We start from the raw sequence: 17,076 nt of genomic DNA on the forward strand, positions 1-17,076 counted from the left end.
GCAGACTGAAGTCATCAGCCCCTGCCTCCTGGATATTTTTGTGGTGAAAAAACCAAACAGCACATTTGCTCAGCTCTTCAGAAGGCAGCCAGCATGCGGTGATTTGTCGTGTCCTTTCTAACTTCCCTTACTCTTCGAAATTATTCCCTGGTTCCCATAACGTGCCACCAGAATCCCCTCCACAATTTGAAAGGCTTATTTAGCAAGTCAGATATAGCAAGGCATGACTTTATAAATAGAGAGGGGTATGGCTGGGGACTGTGCAACATGACTCACGAGTCAAAGTGCCAGTGAAGAACTTATCACACATTTGCTTTAAATATTCATTTAGCAATACCAAACTCTCCTTACAGTTACAATTACCATATAAAAACACCCTTCCCATACACAGTCAGTATATTTATGTTACTTTCTCCAAAACAATTCAGAAGCCTCTTGCTGTTGTGCTGGTCAGACACAAACCAGGGTCAGAAAGTAAAATACCTCCTTGGAGCTTGAGCCCATGCTCACTTCCAGCTCTGCAACTCAGAACTCTTTCCCAGCACAAAGTCAATGGGATGACAATTATGTCATACAATATTTTCTCCTTAAATGCTTTTTTTTTCACCTGTGTATCTTATTCATCAAAACTACTACTTCTGCAGAATATTTATGGTCCAGACTTGGGTTTTACTGCTTTTCAGTTTTCTTATATATCTCATTTGCTTAACTGATCCTTGATTCAGACTGATTCTTCCACAGAATATAGAGAAAAATAGATGTGAATTATGAAATTAGCAATAAAACCTCTGCAGAACAGGCAATTGATTAAATGTACACATTTTACACATTTCAGGAAACAAATATTTTTCTAATCTTTTTCTTCCTGCTGATCATTTTATGGCCTTAAGACATACCAGGTTCTGGACTTACAACAAAAAAATTAATTATTCCCACTTCCTCCCTTCTCCTTCCTCATGTGATAGTTTTTGTTGCTCTGACTTTGTTTCTTAACCCTGGATCTGGTGATGCAAGCACTTTAACTGAATCTGCTGTCCTCCCATTGGCTTCAGTGAGTATTGCTTGCATGAATCAACTCCATTGCACTGCAGCAGAGGGTATCTGAGGCTGGGTACATGGGCTGAAACCCTGCTGCAATGCCAAAATAGACCCAATCTAACCTGCACAAGTAGTACAAATTAATACTGAGTGTAATGTCACTGCAGTACCCCGAGAGCCTTCTCCATTACTCCTGCACTGCAGAACATCTCATACGTCTTCTCATTACGTGGTTATGCCTCTGTCCCAGTACTTGTCCTACCCTTCCCCAAGCCCCCTTGCCCAGGCACGAGCCCTCCCTCCCCCTTGCATCTGCTGACCTAGCAATATTTTCCATGTTATTCTTTTCTCTCCCCTTTTTATTTTTAAACTCTGATGCACGTTCAGCAGGTGCACTTTCTGGGCTGCCCACAGTCCTGCTGCAGCCAGTGAAGAAAACAAGCACCTCCAGTTTGGGCAGAGCTATACCTGGTTTCTGGATTCTGATCAAGACTATGTGACAGGAGTTACATCAACTTTTTTGTCAAACAGTTTTTTCTCCACAGAGGAGTATGTGCAGCAGGCACTAAAAATAATAAAACAAGGTGTCAGCACAGCCTAAACACCTCAAGGACTAAATTATACCCTTTTAAAGTTGATTTTGAAATTTAGCTCCACATTATACTTAGTCACATTTTGCTATCTGAGTAGAACCAATCTTCTTTATTAACCCATCTGGCATTTAACCCATTACATGTGAACAGGGGCATCATGACCCTTTAACCGTGCAGTCTCAGCCAGAATGGGCTGGCTTCAGTGGGTTAAAAGAAATTAAGGAAAGAGGGAGTAAGTCTCAGAAACATTGCCATATTGCTCCTAAAACATTTATCCCAAGACAGATTTCTTATATTCTCCCTCAACTGACTGGTTAGAACACTGTAGTTCTCCTAAATTTGCCCTTCTATTAGGTTTGAGGAATACTCTTATCCCACAGGGCTCTTGCAGGCCAAATATGGAGGCATCATAGCCAGAGCAAGAACAGAAACTGCTGGTACTTTTTATTGTTGGTGGGACCAGCCTGGAAGGAAGTGGGAGGTCTGGACTCTCAGCAAGGCAAAGGACTCGCTGGAACCGCAGCCGTAGATTCTTGGCGCAGCCAGTGGCTACTGCAGCATCCAGCTTGTGGCCACAATTGGAAAACATTCAGATTTCAAGACTTTCTCTGTTATTTGTGCCAGGAAACCGGGCTGCATGACTTTCAGAGCTAAATTTAGATTCACAAGTATTTCACATTCCCCAAACACCTTCTATGACAACATCTCAAAACCCTTCAAGAGCATTAGCTATTCCTCTTTATCTTTCTTTGAGATGGAAAATAGAAAAGCCACTTAGCTGGCAACAGAGCCATGAATGTTGACTTGCTCATGTCACAGAGGAAAACCATGGTGGACTTGGTATAGAAAAGAAGAGAAAGAAAACCAACCTCAGAGTGTAAAGTGCTCAGATCCTGCAGTCACAGAAACATGGCCTGTCACCTATAGGAGTGTTGCTGGGATTAGGTAGGAGTAACACCATCACTACTGCAAAATTGTTTGGGTTAGGGAGTTCTGGTAGCTCTCTGTTGATCTTTTTTTGAGGGCTGGGGTGGGTAAGAGTTTCCAGAATGAGCAATCCTTATGGGGGAAATGCCCTATTCTACAGCCCTTGAACAGTGCCTCTATCACCACACATCACTCCACAATAACTTGTGACAAGAAAGTGGATGGCCTTTGCACCTGGACCTCATTTATTTTCAGCATGGAATGTAGTACAAAGCAGGCAGAGCTCCCCACTGTGCCCTTTGGCTGTGGTCTACAGGCAGATAGCCCAGTGACAGCATTGTTCAATGCTAACAAACTCAAGACAGTTTAGACTTTACACCACTATTATTTTAACCATTTTTTTGTGATTATTTTTGCTAAAGGGAATTTAAAAGCCTTACAGAAGCAGATACAGTCACCTGGGAAACCTTGTTGTGTTCTTTTGGGTTGATCTGCTTCAGACCTCCTCCCACTTGCATGGTCCTCCATCTTCCCCTCGGTAGGTAGCCTTCTCCCTGCAGCCACAAGGAGGTTTGGAAAGGGCAGAACTGTTCTGTCACTGTGTGCTCCCTCAGCATGGTTGGCAGAGCTGTGGCTCTTGCACCACTCCCGCAACCAGCCCTTCCTTCGCTCTCCGAGTGTCTCCTTCCCAACACTGACCTACCCAACACAACACCAGCAACCTGAGATCTGCACTGGCCACCGTTAATGGCAATGTAAACTCACTTTATTTAGGTGATGTCTGCGTCTGTGGGATTTGAGGAACCAATAGGTGTGAGATGAAGGGTCACTCTCCTGTAACAACCACAGAGCTGCTTGTGGGAGCACCCTTGTCCAAGCCTGCATGTACCAGGCACCAGGACAGCTCTTCTGGGAAAGGACAGAGCTACATCCATACAGAGGTTTCCTTACACACCTGTACCAGAAGCCCTACTCACAGCACTTCTGCTTACTTAGGTCCTCATGTCTTCATGAGCCAGGGTCAAGGGCTGATGCCTGCTGACATTGACTTTGGGCTGCTCATCTCTGAGTACGTGAGAACCCTTTTGTAAGGCAATCCTCCCCCTTTTCTGTCCAGAATGAGGTTTCTCAGCTTTAAAGCCTTGTTTTCCCTGGAAGAGAGAGAAGTTGCTGGAAGCCAGGCAGTGAGGGCACAGTGGAGCAGGGAGTGTTTGTTTGGAAGGTGTTATGGGTGGGAGTGATGTGCCAAGGAAGAAAACTGCTTCCAAGGATCTATATATACGCGGCTCCCTGAGGTGGGGTTACATAGAGGCTCATTCCTGGGCTGCCTGTGGCACTCCTTGAACATCAACAACCAGAACTGCTTCCAAGCTGCACGTTTTAGTTTCAGAGAGTGGCCTTGAGCAGCTGAGGAAAGATGGGGTTTGGCTGTGGTCCCTGCAAGCACAGAGCATAAGCTGCTCAGGGTCACCACAGTGCTGGAAATTTGCACACTGCTGGTCCCAGTTCTGCACAGGGCAGTGTAGTTTCAAGGTTGACAGGAAGGAGGAAGAGAGAGACACTCTTGGCAATAAAAGGTTTCTCCAGCATCTGCTCATCTGCATCACACACAGTGTACATCCCTAGTGATAGCCAGCAATGCTCCAGGTTTCCCTGCTGCATTGAAATCAGACACTGCTTTATTTTTCAGATCCTGAACAAATGAAAAAAGAGAGCCTTTGCTAGCTGCAAATACAACTAATTCCCAAAACCTGAAGCTGGTGCTTTTTGGTCCCTTCAAAATCTGTTCTGGCCAAGAGGGTCTGAAGAGGATCCCCAAAGCTGCCAGTAGTTCCTGGGAAAGAATGCAAGACTGCAGGATACTCTGAATGGTCCTTTTGCTAAATCTGCCCACCCTGATTGGCATCTGTCCAATGTGGGAGCCAGGCACACCAGCACTGCCTGCAGTTATCCATCATCTGATCAATAGGTTACAGTCACCCTCATGTGCTCCATTTTATAGCCCCAAGAGATGTGCCATAGAAATCTATACAACTCAATATCTCTCTTTTATTTTTTTTAATAGAAAAAATACCTGTTTGGTTCAAAAATAAATAAATAAACATATGAACTCTAACAGGTGATGTTCCATCCAAGTACTTTCCTGTGGATTAGTGAAATGAAACCAACATAAAATATTCCTATAAAATAAGTGTTTGAAGATTTGAAGGGCTTTGTTTTAATGCTTCACTTTCAGAAATAAAGATTGTCACAGAATTCGTTGCTTACAAGTTTACTGTGAAAAGCGATAATAATTTTCAAGTGGCCTCTATTTTGTCCTTTAAATAAATCTCATTGAATAAATATTACTGGCCAAATGCCCACAGGAGATTCACAATCAACTGAGTATACAGTGGAGCTGCACTGATGTCCGCTCTCAGGGGGTGTTCAGGTCCTCTCAGCAATGCCAAGCCTAATAAATTCTGTAGGTCAAAGTGTTTTTTGCTTTTGCAGTTTTGGAACCCAAGGAGAGAAGCATGTTGGGGTGCCAGTTCCCTTTCCCAAATGGGGGACAGAGCTGTGACTTTTGTGGGAGGTAGCCCATCCTGAGCCACATTTTGCTCTCTGTGCAATGCAGATTTTCACATTAACAAAATCTCTATCAATATGAAATTAGGAAGCCCTTCCAGTGCCCTCATCTTCTCCAGGATTCCCTTTGTTCTTTTGCTCAGGGACCCTCTCAAGACTTTCCCTTAGAACCCAGGTTTTCCCTGTTCCTTAGGTTCTTAAATAATTGGGTTAATGCCCCAGGCATCTGCAGACCCTGGGGAAGCTTACATCAAAACCTAGTCATGACTGTGCCCCCAAAGCTCATCTAAACAGCTCCACATAATTTTTGTCTTCCCAAGGACTCTTTCATTCTCCAGATTTTTCCATTCCTTGGTGGTGTTTGGTATTTCCAGAGCAGTTTCTTGTGTTGCCCACTGGATGCAACTGTGGAGCTAAGCTACAGAGGATTGTCCTGCACTAGTTCAGGCCCAGATCCAGCTGGCTGTGGAGCAAGTAGTGACCTGCAGTCCCAGAGAATGCTGTTGGTGCAGACAAGAGCCATTCTGCCATTACCCTCCCTCCCACAGCACATGGGTGTCCAGCATCCTTCCTACTACCCCCTTTTACTTCTCTGAGGTCCCATTTATTCCTTTGCCTCTTTCAAAACAGAGGATGTTGGTCCCGGTGATCCTTCGCCTGCTGCCAACAGCACTGTTACAGATACAGAGAGTAGTGAAATTATTGAGAGCTGCTCAACAAAGACCAAAACTGCTCAACAAAGACCACTGTGTGCAAGCAAAATTTTCCGAAACACCTTCCCAATAATGGGGCCTGTAAGCCATGTGAAAGTCCAACTCACTTGTTTCCAAACAATCTGTGTCTTCGGTTGCTGAAAATCACAAGGAAAATCCTAAGCCCAAATAAAAGGTTGATTTCAGAATAAAGAATGTGTTTTAGTTTGAAATTAAAACCTGAAAAGGTTTTGTTTTGTAGCCTTGAGATTCGTTGCCTGTAAGTTCATTGATTAAGCAACAAAACCAACAAACCAGTCATTTTTTTCAGCTGTAAAAATGTACTGTTGGGCATTTAACTTCAACAGGATGAAATTGGCGCTGAGGCTACCATGAGTACCTGATGCTGTGGGTTAGTACATGACAAAATGCTGCTGTCAGAGACAGCAGACAGTGAGATGCCAGAGGCAGCATCAGCCTCCCTGCACAAGGCAGTGCCCTGTGCAATGCTGTGGCTGCTGGAGGACTGCCCTCTGCCCACAGCTGTGCTTATGGGAGTTCCTAAATCCAAGTTTGACTCTGCAAAATGTAGATCTTAGTCAGAAGGGGCAAGGATCTCCTGCTCCCATGGATTTTGATCAGGCTGGAGGAGAGTGACATCACTCTCCCCCACCCCAAAAAATCAGCCCCTTCTGTTGTGGGTTTAGGACACTAAATTAATTATGCAGGTGGAAAAAGTAGAGTCTGCAAGTGCTGTCTAATCCATGAGGCTGCTCTTCTAAGTTAAGGCTTATTGTGCTTCTGAAACAATCTTTTAATTAAATAACAGAAGCAGGTCCTAAAATCCATCTTGTAACACCACTTAAGTTACAACTCAACCTGAGATCAGGATTCAGGTACTGAGGACTTAATGTTAGTTAAGCACCTCCCAGAAACCCAACATAGAGCTGTCAGATGAAGTATGTGCCACTACACAAGTCACACAAATGGCAAGTAAAAGCTTGTGTTTGTTTTTTGAGAAGCAACTGTTTTTTTGAGAAGCAGCTACTTTCCAGTCCAACTCTAGTCATTCAGAGAGAAATCTCAACTGAGGAGCTCTTAGGGTTGCCCTGGGGCACTGTCTGTTCCCAGATACCAGGGAAGGACCAGGACAGCTCCTCCCACAGGCTTTTACTTTGGAATAGGACTGAAAAAAACGTACTCATGTATGTCTCACTTCAATGCAGGTAAACAAGTGCACCCTTAGCATAGTCACAACATAGCAAAAAACCTTCCTGGGCTGGAAGTTTATCTGAAAATCATCTTTTTTATCCCAGCACTGCTGTCTCCCACAGGAAAGGAAGAACCCAAAACTCGGGGACTGCTTTCATGGCAAGGCCCTCTGCTCCAGGAGTCCTCCTCTTTCAAAAGCTGATGACTCCTGCGCATGTGCAGTGGCCCAGGGAGAAGTGCCAAATCTGGCAACATTTTAGGGTAGCTCCCTGAGGGATTGGAGCCCTTGGGGTATGCATGTGTGTGTGAATACTGGTAGCAAAGGGGGGCCCCAGAGCCCCAGAGGAATGAGACAGGCAGGGACAGCTTTCCCTCCTCCCACTCTGCTCTGCTTCATTGGCAAACAGGGCAGGCAAAAGCCTTCAGCAAGAGGAAGCACCTGGGATTTTCCTTCGGGCTCCCAGGGAGTTCCTGAATAAAGGATCTGATCCCTGGAAGGGGTGGTTTAGTGGAGCAGAGAAGAGGGTGGTCTCTTTGCAGGCAACCCCTCATGTATGACCACTGGCAAGGGCAAGCGTGTCAGGCAGGGTGAGGAAGTGGCCCTGGCTGCCCTCATCCCCCCAGAGACAACATGATGGCAGGTGGGTTTCCCATAAGTGGAGTGGAAAGCTCTTTATTTAACCTGCACCCGCCACCTGCCCTCAGTCCCAGCCTTGCCTTCCTCGGGAGTCTGCCAGGGCTACTTTTTTGGCAGGCTGAGCCAAACGAAATCTTTTTCAAGCCAAGGCTCCAGGTAACCCTTTCCTGCCTGGGTCAGGGAGAAGCACTTTTCAGCATGTCAGGGCATCCACCTTGTAGCAGTATGATGGAGCCACCCCCAGACTGCTCCAAGTGCCACCGAGGAGTCTGCACCCCAAGCAAGTCCCAAGGAGCTTGCTCCTCTGGCTAGGGTCCTGCCCCCTCCTCAGTCCTGCTCCTGTCTGGGGATGTCCAGCCCCACCACCCACTGCCCTCACACTGGGTCGGCAAGTGATGGAAGAACCCAAGCAAATGACCACAAACAACCGCAGTAGGGGTGTGACAGAATGACTGATGATTTAATGCTTCTTGAAGTTTTTTGTTTCCTTCCACAGGGCATTGGTTTTAAAAACAAACAAAACGAGATAAAATAAATTAATTTATGTACACTTTACATACACTGTGTCACATGGAGCTTTGCAGCAACAGTAACCAGAAATTGTTACAAAATAGAAAGTTACATGGCTGTTGCAGGCCCTCTGCAGCCTGCAACCTAGAAGGTTGTCATCCTGAGCGTGGTTGGCAAAGTGATCATGTAAACATGTTTAGAAGCATTTACGGTGGACAATGGATGGGCCAGCTTCATCGTATTCCTGCTTTGTGATCCACATCTGCTGGAAGGTGGACAAGGAGGCCAGGATAGAGCCACCGATCCAGACAGAGTACTTACGCTCAGGTGGGGCAATGATCTGGAAAAAGCCAAGAGAGCTGAGATCAGTAAACAAGCCACTGCTGCAGGTGGCAGGCACAGGGGTGTGCACAGCCCTGAGTCCTGTGCGCAGCGGGGTAAAGGAAGGCTGGTCCTATGCCTGGGTCCTTTGTCCTCCAGCCTTACCTTGATCTTCATTGTGCTGGGGGCCAGGGCTGTGATCTCCTTTTGCATGCGGTCAGCAATACCTGGGTACATGGTGGTACCCCCAGACATGACATTGTTGGCATACAGGTCCTTCCTGATGTCAATGTCGCACTTCATGATGCTGTTGTAGGTGGTCTCATGGATCCCTGCAGACTCCATACCTGGGGGCAGAGAGGGAGAAACAAGCAGGCACAAGTTAATTGCAAAGCGACTCAGGAGAGAAGGGAGAGCTGTCAGAGAAGGAGAAAGGGAGGGGGTCCCACACACCAATAAAGGAAGGCTGGAAGAGGGTTTCTGGGCAGCGGAAACGCTCATTGCCAATGGTGATGACCTGCCCATCAGGCAGCTCATAGCTCTTTTCCAGGGAGGAGGAAGAGGCAGCGGTGGCCATCTCATTCTCAAAGTCCAGCGCCACATAGCACAGCTTCTCCTTGATGTCACGGACAATCTCGCGTTCAGCTGTCAGGGGGGAGCAAAGGCATCAGTGATTGCAGAGGAGGAACCTGGAACATTTGCACCACCTCCATAGGTCTACTGGGACTCAAGACCCCCGGCCACAGGTGAACTCCCAAAAAGGAGGGCTCATGAGGCTTGCAACAGGGTGACAGGCTGCAGCATCCCTGAAGGTGCAAGGGTTGGAAGTGTGGGGGGGACTTTTTGGAGGAGGGAATAGCACTTACCTGTGGTGACAAAGGAATAGCCACGCTCAGTCAGGATCTTCATCAGGTAGTCAGTGAGGTCACGGCCGGCCAGATCCAAGCGCATGATGGCATGGGGAAGGGCATACCCTTCATAGATGGGGACATTGTGTGTCACACCATCACCGGAGTCCAGCACAATACCTGGGGAAACAAGAAGCAGCCACCTGAGAGATGAAGCCCACAAAAGGTCCTACCCTGGGGGCAGAGCACTTGTCAGCTCTAGGGGACCAGTCCTGCATGTCCTTGCTGAGGTAAGAGGGGCCAATGGGACTTAGCACTCACCAGTGGTACGGCCAGAGGCATACAGGGACAGCACAGCCTGGATGGCCACATACATGGCAGGGACGTTGAAGGTCTCAAACATGATTTGGGTCATCTTTTCACGGTTGGCTTTGGGGTTAAGAGGGGCCTCAGTGAGCAGTGTGGGGTGCTCCTCTGGGGCGACACGCAGCTCATTGTAGAAGGTGTGGTGCCAGATCTTCTCCATGTCGTCCCAGTTTGTGATGATGCCATGTTCAATGGGGTACTTCAGGGTCAGGATACCTCTCTTGCTCTGGGCTTCATCTCCTACGTAGGAGTCCTTCTGACCCATACCCACCATGACGCCCTGCAGGGGAGGAAAGCGGGGGCTCAGCAACCTCTCCACGGGCAATAGCACCGGGCTTCCTGGCAGGACAGGAGGATGGGAAGCGTTGGGAGGCAGCAGGGATCCACTGCCACAGCTGTGGCAGGGCTTGAAGGGAAGCTCGGAGGGGCACTGCGCCGTACCTGGTGGCGGGGGCGGCCCACGATGGAGGGGAACACGGCCCTGGGGGCATCATCCCCGGCGAAGCCAGCCTTCACCAGGCCGGAGCCGTTGTCGCACACGAGCGCGGTGGTCTCGTCCTCGTCGCACATGGTGTCGGCTGTGTCTGCGGGGGCACAGGGCGCAGGGGCTGAGCCTCACGGCCGGGCGGCATCCGCGGGCAGGGGCGGCGGGACGGGCTTACCTGGGCTGGCTGCGGGCTCCGCGTCGGGCAGAGAGAGAGGCTCCCGCTCCTCGCCGGGTCACTCGTGGCCGCCGCGGCCGCCGACGAGCCTTTTATCGCGGCGGGCGTCGGCTCGACCGGCCCCCAGGAATGCGGCCCCGGCCGTCCCCATATTTGGGTGTCGGGCCCGGCGCGGCCCCGGACCGGCGGTGCCCAAAGAAGGCGCTCCTGGCCCCGGCCCAGGTGAGCCTGGCCCGGCCGTATAAGGCGCGTCTGCTGGGCCCCCCTTGCCACCGCCCTCGGCCGGGGCCGAAATAATCCCCCGGCACCACCGGACCCGTTAAGGGCAAAGCAGGTGGGGGCAGCCCGGCAGTCCCGGCGGGGCTCGGCGGGGTGGGAGGCGAGGGGTCATCGGCTGTGTGGCTACCACGTGCTTGGGGCTGCCAAGGGAAGAGCTCCCTCATGGGTCTTGCCTGCTGCTATAGGTGAGCCCACGGGAGAAAGGGAGTTGGGAGAGAAGGCAAAGCGTCAAGGCAGGTCTGTGGTTTGCAGGTAATACTGCTGTACATGGCGACAGCCCATGCAAAAGCCACGGCTTTACGTGCCAAGTTAAGCCGTGCATCGTTTCTTTGCTGTGGTTTAAAAATGGAAAATAAATGCACAGGATAACATCTGTCAGACAAATGCCTGAAGAGAAGCCCGGTAAAGCATTAATCCTGGTCTGATCCCAGCAGCCTGACGTAGCTGTGAATGCTGGTGCCATTACGAGTGTCCATTGCTGGCTTCTGAGCTCGGCCGGGCAACACGGGAATCCTTCAGCTATCCCTGTGGCTCACCCTTTCCAAAAGGAGCATAGCCTCACCCACAAGTCATCTCTGACGAGCTGAAGGTACAGCTACAGGTATTTAAGCAGACATTCCATACAGGACACTTGGGAGATTTTACAGAGACGTTTCGGTTACCAATGGAAAGAAGAAGCAGTAGTGCAAGCAGATTTGCAGCCCCGATACTATGTTGATATAAACCAACCTTCAAGATCTTCTCTGACAGCACAACTGGCCAAGGGTAAATCCTTTTAAAATTCAGGGAGTCAGAAGAGAAGGAAGAAGGAATAGCAGGCCAGAGGCACTCATGCTGTGAGGAGTCTCCTGCAAGTGAGGGTACTTCTGCAGGTGATTTCCTCCACTGCAAGGCACAGCAGACAGCTCAACAGAGAAGAAGATAATTTTTTTTCTCCTCTGTTTAACTTCTGCATCCTGCAGCTTAGCAGCATCCCTCTTTATGTCTGGCAGCTCTCTACTTCCTTCTGCTATAGATTTTTAATTCCTGTGAAGTTATTGTATTAAAGTATACTGAGGATAAAGAGTGCTTTTCTTTCATTGTGTTCCTCAATTTGTATTACTCTTCAGTTCCAGCAGTAAAAAAATTGGAAGTTTGAAAGCACTTAAAGGCATCGCAGCACCAAATCTATTTACAGAACTGTAGAGCTTCATTGTGGTTTCCAAAATACAGTCAGTTGTGTTGAATCAGAAATCAAGTAACAGAAACCCTAGTGTAGCTGAAAGATAAACATTCTTCATTCTTCAGTGAAACATGATGCAAGCATAAACCCTCTCTATCCCTTCTGCTCCCTTTTATTTTCTCTCTACCCCAATCTAGTTTACAGCAAAATGCCCAAATGGCAATGCTAAATTCTTCCAGTTCTGAGCAAAATATCCTTTTCTGCAGGTAGATCTGATGTTTACCGGGACTCATTAAATGAATGTGGGTTTTGTCCCAAGTCAGAAAACAATTGGAGTTAGTTTCCAGTGCAGAGCTGGGCACTAAGATCACTATTCCCTATGTGTAGCTTCTGAAATTGATCACAAATTACAACTGATCAACTTTCCTGCTACTCTGGCAACAACAAAGGATAGAAGTACATACGTCCTGTACTGTGCATGCTTTTCAATACTGAGAAAATAACTATTTAAAAAACAACATATACTTCCTTATTCAAGAGGAGCTATCCATGCTCCTTAGGCTGTTGTCCCAAGTTTATTTGTTTTTGTTACACTTGGAAACAAGCGAGAGCTCTGGTATGACCTTCTGTAAGCAGTGGTAAATGAAGGCATCCTCCCTCTGCAGTAATCTGAGACAGAAGTTCTGCACCAGCACAGCTTATTACATAATGAAGCAGAGGACAGAGAAAAGGAATAATCCCGAAACCCAGACTCTTCAAACTTCCCAACGGAATAGAGAACCAGCTCAACATTACTAGTACAAGAACATTAAACATCAGCTTAGACACGGAAGTTATTTTAATGAGGCTTTATTTAAGTAAACTCATTGCAAGTAGCCTTCTGTTTTGGCAATAGTCAGATGGAAAGCCATTGTACTAATGCCAAATGCCTCCCAACCAAGCAGTAGAGTAAAGCAGCTGAAAAGCCTACGTTTCCCAAAAACCTGGAGAATGCTTCTACACCAACCACAATAAACCCATCCCAGCAGAGAAGCCAGGGACTTTGAAACAGACAGATAGTCAAGAATGAAGAGAAATGCCTGCTTCTGGAGCAAGCTTACTAGGGCTTGCCCTGCCACTCCTTACAGAACACAGATATCTGATGGTCAGGGAAAGGATGATATATCCCCAGAATGTTTTATGGTGGACAGTCAATTAAAAGGATTCCTCTTCAAGCAAAATATACGAGTCTAGTAGAAGTTCAGGTAGAATATATTTCAGTAAGGGGTGGCAATCACTTATAATTCTCTTTCTCCCAAACCCCTGCTAAGTTCATCAATGTGAAACCATCCTCAGTGACATTTAAGTAACAAGTGGAAGGCTTTAAATGACCCACTCCTTTGAAGCCATAGCTGGGAGTTATGCTCACACTTCTCAGCCATGCAAGACTGCAGAAGTGCAAAGTTTGCTGCTTAGAACAATCTTAGAAGATGACTGCTAGTGCATTTCTTTCCCATATTAGTTAGAACCTCTAGATAAATCTATTCTTCCAAACATGTTCAGACTCTCAGCCCAGCTTACTGTATTAGTACAGGGAGGAGGGGAAGCCACGGAAGGGGAGCTGTGCTTTTAAAACTAGAAACTGGATTCTCTTCAACCAATTTAACTTCTGACCTTCTCAGCTGTTGGATCAAGTTGTTGCAGCAGGCATGGAGCCAGACAAGTAAAACATAAAGGGCATGCAAGTTGCTCTGCAGTCACTGACTCTTGAGCTACATGCAAAAGAAAGGTGCAACACATCAGATCACACTAACTTTTATTTAAAGATTAAAATCTGCTGACAATCACTGTAATTAAAATAGAGAAGTTAAATGGAATTTTTTTTTTTTTTTAATTCCCATATCAGAGATAACTAACTGGGGCAGTGGGGTAAAAGAAAAGAAAAAAGAAAATTAGTAGCATCTATCAGTAGAGAACAAGGTGCAGAGTAAGGAAGATCCTGTTGGACTCCCACACTATGGTAACTACTTTCTAGGTTTCATCTGAGCCTAGGCACGAGCAGTTGCTGTGAATGACTGCATGGTGAGCTGCTAATCTCATTTTTACATGTATTCTAGAAATAGCTTAAATGGAAGTTAAATAGATACAATATTAAAAAGTTTTGAAAAGGTTTAACCTTACAGATATAAACTGAAAGAATGGTATATTTACTGGACCAGAGAACTCTGAATGAGAACTGTACTTTATTCCTTTCTGTCACAGACAAACTGAGTGATCAGTGACAAGCCAGTTATCCTTTTTGTGCCAGCAACCTTTAATGCAACATTGCAATTATCTAGTTTCTACAGCAAAAAGTGTTGTACAGAGTGGAGTTATCCAACAGAATAACCAATTGTTTCTTACATAAGCTATGCAGTCATCCAGCATTAATGTTTTCAGTATTTTCTCTGAACTGAAATCACAGCCCCAGGTGTTGACAGTAGAAGTTTACCCACCTCCTGTGCTGGGTGTCTGTGTATCTTCTGAGTCTCAGACAGAACTCATAGTAATGAAGATACAGAACAAAACAGAGTTTATGAAAGGCATGGAAAAAGAAAACTTTATTTTTATTTTGCCTGAAAACACAATTCTGGCTCCCCCAACTAAAGCATCAACGTCTATATGTTTAAGACCAAGTATATTACTACTCATATAGATTTTAGCACAGTGTTAGCAAAAAACCAAACAAAACATAAAAAAGTATAAAAGCATTCAAGAGTTCTTTAGAAAAAATATTTAAAAAACCAGTGAGAATCATGCTTGTCCCTGAACGTAGAGTTCATAGTTTGCTTTCAACACAAATTCGAAGTAAGCATTGTATTTCAAGTTGCCAAGTTCATTTGCTTGCAGCAAGTCCTTCACCTCTGGTAAATATTCACTTAACTGGACTCCTACAACACAAAACCATTTATTACAACACTTATAAAAGTACTTTTCATTAGTAGTTAAGATAATTTTTAAGTAAACACCTCCACCTGCCTCACAGTTAAATTACTCTTCTGGACTTGGGAAGCTCTAATTCAATTATACACATCAAGAAATACAATAAAGTTTAAGCAGCCTGTAAAACTGAGTTTAAAAAATTAATAATTTTTACTTAAACAGAGTTCAGTAATTTAATGATTAATCTCAAATCCAAGCTTTATATAACACTTCAACAAAATGAAAATAAATAATAAATAAAAGAAAGAAAAGGAAAGAGAAAAGAAAGCTCAGTCAAATAATTAACATGTATCAGGTGTAACAGTTCATTCTGGGCTGTGAGACTTACAAGAGGAAGGAAATTAACAGGATCAGACACACAAACCCACAACTGTTCTGAAAAACTTCATTTTTCTATTTTCCACATGGAACCTTCTCTGTTTTGGAAAAAGTTCACACACAGTAATATTTAAAACAGACTTTGAGTCTCAGTTGCTTTCCTCCTCTCACTCCCTCCTCCAGCTGTAATTTCCATGGTCACAACTTCCTATGGTCAGCTTTAACTGGAGAATGGGAAGTATTTTTATATTTTTTTTTTTGCTTTTGGAGAGAGAACACAAAAGCAAAAAAACATTTTAGCTTAAACAGATGAAGTTCTTCTGAGTGACAGTTAATTAGTTATTAATCCTGTATCCTACAGAAGATATGTATTTCACTCCAGAAGACCTATTTTACTGTACTGTAAGAAATCACTAAAAATCTGGTAGGTGCCTTACTGAGCAAATCATTTGAGGGTACTAGGATTATAACCAGATTCTAACCCAGAAATCTGCTCGTGCCTTACCTGCCCGAACATTTTACAGAGGTAGAACTAGCTCTATATCATTTTAATTGTCTAGTGGAATGCATTTTTATTACTCTGAGAACTTATCACTAATTCTTACATATTAGTGTTCATCTTAAGCAGCTTTTGAAACAACTAAATTTTAGACCCTTCAATTACATTTAAGTCCCCTTTACCTTCTTTCAATAGCTTTTGTAGTATTTTCACAAATATACTATCTTTAGATGCTTCAATTGGATCATCTCTACCATCTGAACAAGACCACCTGCAAGTCAAAGAATAATTGGGGAAAGAATGGCACAGATGAAATTAAATTAAAACTAACAAGAACAAAAAACACAAGAAAATTTGATATATTATCAAAGGTGACTAATACATGTCCTCATGGAAGGCACTTGGTTATAGCTCAAAGCAAGAGGCTTTTCTATCTTTGTTAATAACTTTTTATTCCAAGAGTAAAATTGCAATGAAATTACAATGTCGTCTAGTCAGGAGAACAATAGAAATGTCTCCCCTCCTCTAAACCATTAAAACCCCCCAAAACAACATTATTTCTTTGATAAAATAAAACTATTATCCATCATGATAAGAAGTACCTGTTCTCAGTAATTATATTTTATGTTTGAGATTATGAAAGTATATTTTTTTTTTGTAGAATAAAGGAAAAGAAGCAATTTACTCAAACCAAAACAAAAAGCAAACACTGAGAAAAGAGAAAAAATCCATTGTAAAATCTAAGTTGCAGGCCTGTAACAGCACACACAGACACAAAATGAAGTTTGTCTCCTTTGTGTTAAATGTTAAAACTCATGAGAGTCAGTCTCATCTGTGATACAAAAAAACCCCAAACAGATTTTTCTAAGAGAAAGACTATTTTAAATGACAATTTCTCATTCTTACAGAGCTTTATATGTAGCAGTTTCAAGTCAACACCAACCTAACTTGTTTTGTTGTGGTTCTAACCTTTCAGGTGTTAAAGTTTCCTGTCCCAAATGTTAAGCTGCCAGACAAAACCAGTTCTCATATCAATCCCTAAACTATCATGGGCCAGTGTGAACGTGCTTGCACCAGATCTGGACCTGGCTCCCAGAAGCTATTACTGACAAATCCTCCGTACTTCACTGAAACCACGGTTTTATCCTGGATGTCACTTCAACTCTTAAATGTCTAGGATTTCATCCTTAATTCTACCGGGAAAAATGTGAGGAAAGGAGGGAGGGAAAGGGGTATGGGGATTTTCTCCTCTTAGGCACAGAGGAGGATAGTGAGGACTCTATCAGAACATCAGGAGCACACCCAGCAAGGCTCTCCATCCTACCTGAGAACCTCACCACCACCTGTAACCCTTATCCTAGAAAACAGATGCCATCCTTAAAAGTAGATAATGTAACATGGTGAACGCTTACTTTTGCACATAGATGAAAGTTAACACTACCTCTTTTGAAACAGCAATCAACCTCTTTGTAAAGCCTTTGTG

At 45.0% G+C, this 17,076-nt stretch overlaps 2 protein-coding genes across 3 annotated transcripts in view; both read right to left on the reverse strand.

The window, feature by feature from the left end:
• Positions 1–8,106: 8,106 nt before the first annotated feature.
• ACTA1 (actin alpha 1, skeletal muscle) lies at positions 8,107–10,436 on the reverse strand. The gene is made up of 7 exons (XM_032684524.1): positions 10,375–10,436; positions 10,154–10,296; positions 9,668–9,992; positions 9,365–9,526; positions 8,952–9,143; positions 8,664–8,845; positions 8,107–8,517 (listed from the first exon to the last, which is right to left on the reverse strand). Exons 2-7 carry the CDS (start codon positions 10,280–10,282, stop codon positions 8,374–8,376), a joined length of 1,134 nt encoding a protein of 377 aa, XP_032540415.1. The 5' UTR covers positions 10,283–10,296; positions 10,375–10,436; the 3' UTR covers positions 8,107–8,373.
• Positions 10,437–12,788: 2,352 nt separating this feature from the next.
• Positions 12,789–17,076, reverse strand: part of NUP133 (nucleoporin 133) — a 33,135-nt gene continuing 28,847 nt past the window's right edge. The window contains exons 25-26 of one of the 2 annotated variants that reach the window (XM_032683583.1): positions 15,776–15,864; positions 12,789–14,724 (exon numbers count right to left, since the gene is read on the reverse strand). In XM_032683583.1, coding sequence (XP_032539474.1) covers positions 14,588–14,724; positions 15,776–15,864 — 226 coding nt within the window. In that variant the 3' untranslated portion in view covers positions 12,789–14,587. The remainder of the gene's footprint in view (positions 14,725–15,775; positions 15,865–17,076) is intronic. The other variant, XM_032683584.1, reaches the window with a different exon arrangement.

The sequence above is a fragment of the Chiroxiphia lanceolata genome, chromosome 3, assembly GCF_009829145.1.
Source record: "Chiroxiphia lanceolata isolate bChiLan1 chromosome 3, bChiLan1.pri, whole genome shotgun sequence".
Classification (NCBI taxonomy): Eukaryota; Metazoa; Chordata; class Aves; order Passeriformes; family Pipridae; genus Chiroxiphia; species Chiroxiphia lanceolata.

Coding starts and splice junctions, on each gene's coding strand:
- ACTA1 (XM_032684524.1), bottom strand. CDS start 10,282: ATGTGCGACGAGGACGAGACCACCGCGCTCGTGTGCGACAACGGCTCC. Junction 9,527..9,667: donor TGCCTCTGGCCGTACCACTG/GTGAGTGCTAAG, acceptor TTGTTTCCCCAG/GTATTGTGCTGGACTCCGGT. Junction 8,518..8,663: donor CCAGCACAATGAAGATCAAG/GTAAGGCTGGAG, acceptor GGCTTTTTCCAG/ATCATTGCCCCACCTGAGCG.